The sequence below is a fragment of the Neomonachus schauinslandi genome, chromosome 5 (assembly GCF_002201575.2).
Source record: "Neomonachus schauinslandi chromosome 5, ASM220157v2, whole genome shotgun sequence".
Taxonomy (NCBI): domain Eukaryota; kingdom Metazoa; phylum Chordata; class Mammalia; order Carnivora; family Phocidae; genus Neomonachus; species Neomonachus schauinslandi.
In genome coordinates, this window is record NC_058407.1 from 63,319,700 (window position 1) to 63,327,371 (window position 7,672).

The 7,672-nt window shown below is 53.7% G+C and overlaps 1 protein-coding gene across 1 annotated transcript in view; it reads left to right on the forward strand.

Moving 5' to 3' along the window:
- Positions 1 to 5,157, forward strand: part of FAIM2 (Fas apoptotic inhibitory molecule 2) — a 29,244-nt gene extending 24,087 nt beyond the window's left edge. The window contains exon 12 of the mRNA XM_021704810.1: positions 4,979 to 5,157. Coding sequence (XP_021560485.1) covers positions 4,979 to 5,128 — 150 coding nt within the window. The 3' untranslated portion in view covers positions 5,129 to 5,157. The remainder of the gene's footprint in view (positions 1 to 4,978) is intronic.
- Positions 5,158 to 7,672: the final 2,515 nt, after the last annotated feature.

Sequence of the window (7,672 nt, forward strand, 5' to 3'; positions counted from 1 at the left end):
AAATGTTAACCTTGTAACTCAGAGCACCAAATTTTGGAGCAGAGTTCCTGGGGTTCAAATCCATTCTCTGCCACCTTCTAGCTGTGTGGACTGATAAAATTATATCACCTCCCTGTGCTTCCGTTTCCTTATCTCTAAAACGCAGATAATAATAGTACCTACCTCATAGGTTGTTGTGACTTGCAAGTGAATTAATATATGCAAAGCACTCAGAAAGTACCTGGCACATGATTAATCAATAATATCACCTGTTAGTAGTAGTCAGTTGCAAGATTGGAACCCAGGTCTGCATGACTCCCCAGCCCGTGTTTTTAAGCACTGTATTACACTCATGCCCTTCCTCAGAGGACCACACAGGGGCTCTTTCACACACTTTCATGTACTGCTCCCCTTTATCCTGGGGCAGGCTTTCTGGCTCACGTGCCTGCCAGACCCTGTTTCTCCAGTGGCCACCTGGAGGTGCTCCCCAGGACCCAGGGCTGCATGCAGATGCTGTTTTGCCATTTAAACTGTTGACACTCGAGTATCTTCTGTTGGCACCAGGCAACAGTGGACCCCAGGTCTCCACTCACTGCCTCTCCTCCACTCCCCTACTCCCTCATCCTGTCCCGCATCCCGGCCAAGGACACAAGGGCTGGCAGCCTCTTTCTATAGAATCCCCCAGGAAGGGGGATTCTACAGGCCAGGAAGCCTACAGCGCTCTTGGCCTTGTGCTCTGTTTGTGCTTCTCTTCCCCCCACTTCCAGCCTTCCACACACACACACACACACACACACACACATGCCCCAAAGCAGTGTCACATGGTGGAAGGAGAACGGGATTTGGGGTCTGTCCTCTTGGCTATGTGAAGTGAGCAAGTCACTTACACTCTGTGTGCCCCAGACTCCTCAGCTTCATAATGGACATGACGACGGAACACCTGTCCTAGAAGCTTGTGTGAGGATTCAATGAAAAGGTTCACCAGCTCTTTTTTTGTGTGTTACTTTAATCCTTCTTTTCAAAATTTCCAATTAAATAATATATGATTACATTCATTCATATATTTCAGTTAATATAGATAAAGCAAATGTCACTTGCATGCCCTTCGCTACCTTCCTCAGTGGTAAGTGCGGTGGTCAATTGTCTCTCCTTCCAGACCTTTCTATATTCATTTTATAGGTATATGCTTTATGGGCCTCTATGACATAGTCTTGTGCAGGTATTTTGTTGTTGTTGTTACAGAAAGGGGACTTTATGATGTAGATTTTTCTGCAGCCTGTTCTTTTCTCATGACGGCCTATTTCAGGGATGTTTCTGCCTCGGTAGGTGCTGCCCACGGTTTATTTAACCCACCCCGGTTGCGCGTTTGGGGCTTCCAGCCCTTCACTGTCAGAACCAGCACTGCTGCACGTGGCCCTGGGCGTGCGCTGCTTGGCACACTCAACACTGACATTTCTGTAGGATGGACACGGTTCCCGTGTGATTTTTTTATGCTGATTCAAACATGGTAACCCCAGCTTTTTGTATTCAGTGCCTGTTTGTTGCTGGCTCTGAGCGGGCCTCTGCCTGGCACAGCTCCCCAGTGTTTCTCAGCCTCACCTCTGGGAGGACAGCAGACATAAGCCGAGGTCCTGGACACAGCAGCCTCAGGCCAGGAGTGTGGCCAGGGGGCCCTGACCGGGCCCAGCCTGGCCAACAGGGTGGACGAGGCAAGCTGGCCTTTGGCTCCTCTGTCCTCTGTGAATGACCCCCCCCCCCCCGCCCCGTCCCCACCAGCCACCCCGGCCTGCTTCTCTATCAAAATGGGAGACAGATGGTCTGGATCCAGCGCCAGGGAAGTGACCGTCAGCAAGCCCCTCACTTGCTCGAGACGCCTTTCCTCGTATGTAAAACAGTGATAGTAATACCCACCTCCTATGAAGTGAGCTGAGATCAAGGATTAGTGGGTGAAAGGGCGCCTCGGAGGTAAGTTAGTAGCCTCCTAGTCCCCCTCTGCCTCTTGGCCCTGAGCCGTGCCCCTCCTCCCGTGTGCTCCTCCTGCAGCATCTCATCCCGTGCTCAGCTGGCTGCCAGCTCAAGCACCTGACCTTTCAGGCGTCAGCGGTCAACCCAGCTATTAGCTCGCAACTAAGATCTTAGCTGCCAAGATGTTAACTATGACCAACATAGCTGCTCTCAACCGAGACGTTAGTTAACAAAGCTCACCATCACCCAAGGTTATCAGGTTCCTTTCCCCTGCAGTAAGTGCATGCTCATAATGGAATCTCTGATAATTTGCTTTCATTAGACCGCCGGCTGTCTGAAGGCAAGCTCCCTGGAACCTAGTAGGTGCTCGATCAATACTGTTGGGACTAAATGAGCGGAAAGCCGTCAGCTGACTCGCAGGTGTGAGGCTGCAGTGCTGGGTGGTACCAGGCAGTGCAGTTGAAATCTGGGCCACGCTATCCCAGGTAGCACCACGTTGATAAGCATCCATGGCCACAGGTCAAAGGCAGGGGCAGAAATCATTTCATTCCTCTTTTCTGCAAGAGCAAAGCCTGCTGGCTGCTCTGGGAGGCCTCCTGGGTGGGTGCTCCTTGGAGGAGCCACCCCCAGAACCTGGTCAGGTCCAAGCCTTCTAGGTTGAGAGATTCAATTTCATTAGCTCACCCAGGGGTGACCGGGCTCTGAGAAATCAACGAAGCAAGCCACTGATTGATAAGCCAGATCAGCAATTTATTAACTTCTGCTGGCAGCATGGAGGTCCCTCTCCTTGCTCGTTCTCTCTGGAGAGGGGAAAACTTCCGTGGGAATCCAAATCCAAATCAGAAGGAGCAGAGCAGAAGTGAGAGAATAATAATGCTTGATGCCACATACACTGTCACACGTTTACCCTCAACACCACGCCGTGGTGTGGTCATTATCACTGTCCCATTTTGTAGATGAGGACACTAAGGTCAGGCGGGTGATGGCTATGGAGGGATGGAAACAATGCTCAAATGCAAATGTTCTGACTCCAGTCCTGTGTCCTCATGCACCCTCCCCTCAACGCTGCTGAGCTCAGGGAGCCTGACCTGTGCTGCACAAGGCCCCCCTCAGCCCCCGCTGTGGTTCTCCCCATTCCTTCTGTTAAGGCTACACAGCGTCCCCTAGAAACATTTCTGCCTCCTTGATGGGCCGCCGGAGACCCCTGGGTCTCGGCAGCAGCCTATGACATGTTCTCAGGGGGGCACCTTTCCTTCTGCAGATAATAACTACAAGCCCACATTAACAGCCAGCATTCATTAAGTTCTTGCCACGTGTCAGGCACCAGGCCAGGCACTCTGTGCGCATCCTCATTCTCGCAACCTGAGGAGGCAAGCACACTCATCTCCCTTTTCTAGATGTGGACTCAGGCTCAGGGAGACTGCCTTGCCCAGGGTCCTGGAGCTAGTGAGGAGTGGAGCTGAGGCTGGATTCAGTTCGGGCTGACTTTCAAGCCCGTGCTCATAATCACCCCCACCCCCCCCACCTTCCAGGGTGTCATGCCTTGATGTCCCATATGCTGGAGATGCTCCCTATCAGAGCCTCCGGCCCCTGGGCTCTAGTCCCTCTCCTTCTGTCCCCTTGCCCCCTGCTCCTGCCATGCTGAATTCCTCACTTTCCCCACCATGGCCCACACCTCCCCAGGCCTTCTCAGTCTAGCAAACTCCAACTCGTCCTTCCAGCCCCAGGTAAAATGTCATCTCTCCTGGGCCACCTTCCTCCTGCTCAATCAGCCCTAATTATGGCATTTACTGAGTTTTATTGTAATCACCCCACGAAGCGGTGAGCCCCAGAAGGCAGGCACGGCATGGTGGTGTCTCTGCCAGTAAGTTGCTCGCACCAACTCTTGCCTCATACATATTTATTGCATGATGAATGTTCCAGAGGATTCAAGGTACATAGGTCTTCCACACACAAGTGACGGAAGAGCTGGGCACAGCCCAGTTAACAAGAATGTGAATGGATCTAAAGAATTCCAAACCCATGTGGGCCAGTGGTTCATAACCTCTGAGATACTGGTGGAACTTTTGGGCTTCTTTTCTCCCAGAAAACTACACTGTACCTGTGAAGCGTCACATGCTATTTCTAGGGGGTTCTGCTTCCTGTGCTTGGACCCCAGGGAATAGCTAAGTTGGTGTAGACAGTAGGAAGGCCTGGTGAGGGGGCAGGAGGGGGGCAGAGAGGAGCTCTCTCTAAGGGAATCGCTGTTCATAGTCTGTTAGGCCAAGAAGGTGCCCTGGGAAGAGAGTGTTTCCTGGAAGGAGACACATTAACCACTGGTGCTGCTCACAGACAGCGGAACAGAATGCCTAAGCGTGGGGCCCTGTGGAGCCAGACTGCTCAGGTTCAAATCCTGGCTTTGCCACTTCCCAGCTCTGTGACCTCAGGCAAGAGCTTAACATCTCTGGGCCATGGTTTCCTCTAGGAATAATCCCTACTCAAGGGATGTTATTAGGACTAAGTGGGCTAATGTCCACAGAACACAGAGTAAGTGCCTATTCTCTGCTCACTGTTAAATGAAGCATTTGTTCATCTTCTAAGGGCAGGGCCCTGAGGCAATGGCGAGAAGACTAGGCCTCAGCTTGAAGGTCCCTTCCTCCAGGAAGCCTTCCCTAGCTCCCTGCCACACTCACATAGGTCAAGATCCTTATTATTAGCCACCCTCCTGGGACACTTCCCATTTCTCTTTGGTTTCCCTCATATTAACGATTACTTCCACTCTAGACTCTAAGGCCTGATCTTGTCTGTCTTTCTTGACTATTTCCCTGTGCTTGGCACATAGTAGATGCTTGGGGAAATAGGTGTTAATTAGGGACGGGAGGTGTTGAGAAAGTTCCAGATTCTGGGCCATTCCAGGAGGGTCACTGAGCAGCCAAGCAGCAGATGATGGTAACAAAATCGGGGAGGGGGGGAGGCTGGATGGGGACACTGAGCCCCCTCGGTCGGTGACACAGTGCTGGACCTTCTGACTTCTCTCTCTTCCCCCTTCTCTCAGTTCCTGGCATTTGACACCCAGTTGCTGATGGGTAACCGACGCCACTCACTGAGCCCTGAGGAGTATATTTTTGGAGCCCTCAACATTTACCTAGACATCATCTACATCTTCACCTTCTTCCTGCAGCTTTTTGGCACCAACCGGGAATGAGGAGCCCGCCCTTCCTTCCTTCCTTCCTTCCTTCCTTCTTCCTTCCTTCCTTCCTTCCTTCCTTCCAAGAATGTCCCCTTGCTGGTCCTCTGACCCTCCCTGTATTCCTGCAAGCCCAGATATAAAACTAGCTGCCAGCCCATCCTTTGGCCTCCCCTCAGCCCGATGCTCATCCTCACCCTCTGCAGCTCGTACCCAAGCATTAGGGGCCCTGTGGAACCGAGGTCACACACTCCCCCTCTGTGCTGCCCCTTCCCCCCACTTAATCTCCCAAAGTGGACAGTCAAGGCCAGAGGCTCCCCTGGGTTTGAGGACCAGCAGGATTTCAGATGTGGGAAAGAGACCCCAGGAAGCCTAGCTGAAGCCTGCACCCCACTGAGGTTCCTCCTAAGGCTGCCACAGCTATGTGACCTTGGGGCACACTGTCCTCTGTCCAATCCACCCCTCTGTTCTTTCCTTCCAGATCAGGCATTGACACTTATAAGGGGGTGGGAGGAAGCGGGGCGAGGAGGTGAGGCTGCTTTGCAGGTGGGGGATGTGAGTGGACCGAATGGTTGTCCCAGGCTGCCCATCCTCGCAGCGTTGAGACCAGCAGCTTGTTCTAGGCACTTGAGCCCTGGGGCCCGTGGGAGAGGGACAGGAAGCCATCTGCACTTGCCTTGGTTTACCCTCCTGGGTCATGACAGAGCTTTGCTGGGGTAGGAGGTGGGGACAGGGGGCTCTGCTTCTAAGTGGGGACCTGTCCAGGGGTTGTAAGGGAAGGGGGAGCCGGCAGCCCTCTGGGAGGCGTGGGCTTTGTAGTAGCACCAATTCACTCAGATCTGCATCTCCCTGGGGGGCGTTTGAGGTTGGCAGGACTGACCTTCTCTCACCCTCTTCTCTGGAGCCCCTGGGTTGTTCCCCACCCTAGGCCTGAGGCTGAGTGGAGTGCTTGGGCCCTAGAGGATTGGATGCTCTGAGAGAGGGATGGTTATATTGGCTGCTGAACCAGCCCCACGGGGAGGCAATCCTGCCCTGCCCTGAGTCCTTTCTGCACTTCTTTCCTAAACTCTCCCCCATCCCCTGCTGCCATGTGCCGGCTGATCCCCAAGCCAGGCCTCCTGAGGCCTCAGTTGGCAGTGCCCATGTCCCTCCCCCTGGCTTCTCTGGCCACTCAGCCTGGAATCCTAAGCCCCCTCCATTCCTTATCTCCTTATCTCTCCAGCTTGGAAGCTGTTCAGCTAGAGCCCGTCCCTCCAGCTGGTCCCATGTGATGAGGTCTGGTCTCCTTATCAGCCTCCAGGCAGCTGAGAGCTGAGACTTGGGCAGGGTGTGCGTCAGCCAGCCAGCCCCCTGCAGGCCCTGCTGGGGAGGGGACGAGGGGGCCACACCTGGGGGAAGTGTGTAGCCGGTGCCTCGAAGCTGGCTCTGGGCCAGTGGAAAGTTACCGGGTGGGGTCAGGGAGGTTCAGATACCTGGACCTTCCCTTGGCCTCTCCCTTCTGGGCTCACCTCTCTCCCCTATGCTGGGGGCTCTTTTGCTCTTGGAGAGAGTGACTAGGTATGTTATCAATCTGTTTTGACTCTTCCTTCAGACCACCCTTCCTGTTTTCAGCTTTCAAGAAATATTGCAGAAGCCTTTGAAGTTTTGTTCCACCTTGGGCATTTGAGGAAAGAGGGAAGCAAAAACAGATGGTGGTGTTTGTGTATGAGACAAAGGCAACTGGGAGCATGGCTGGATGCCTACTGTGTGCTGGTCCCAATTAATCCATTAAAGCAATCCTATAAAGGGAGTAGTCTGCACATGCCAATCGCAGAGGGAAAAGCTGAGGTGATGGAGAGGATCAGGAACAAGACCAAGGGCATACAGCTAACCTACTAGGTTGGGGCTAGAATGAGACCAGGTGGTCAGGCCAGACATCTCCTGATGTCTCTGGAGATTTGTTGTCCTCTGTGCCACCCCTGGCCTCCCCCCTGCCCCCAACTACCACCACCAAATTTTGTACTCTGTCATTTCCACCTTTTAGACACAAGCTGGGGAGCAGGATTCTGGTGTCTGATTCCCAGTCTCACTGCCGCAGGGTCATGGTATTGAGCGAGATGGAAGACCTTGGTCTGCACAGTGGAGGGAGAGGCGCCAGAACACTTGTTTCCACTGACTTCCTGGTCTGGTTGCCACCTTTCCTCCAAGGCCCCTTCACTTCCTCTCCTAATCTCTGGCCCCAGTTCCAAAGGGCTCACTCAGCCCGGGCCTTGGCCATGCTTCCCAGAATCCTCTCGTCCAAGTCCTCTTCTTCCTAGGACAGTTGATGCAGAAATAGGATTGAGAAGCTTAAATCCAAGGCTGAGCTCCGAAAGCTTGCAGGGAGGAGGTAAGCCCTCAGCAACAAACCTGACAGGGCCACTTGGGCATTCTCAAAGCAGCGAGAATATGCCGCAGAGCCTCCTGCTCTGGGTCCTGTGAGGGATCCGGGACATGCCGAGCCGGCAGCAGAGCCAGGGCTGGGGGCCATGCCTTCCACCTGCACCGAGGCCAGGAGGAGCCCCAGGAACACCTGGCTGGGGC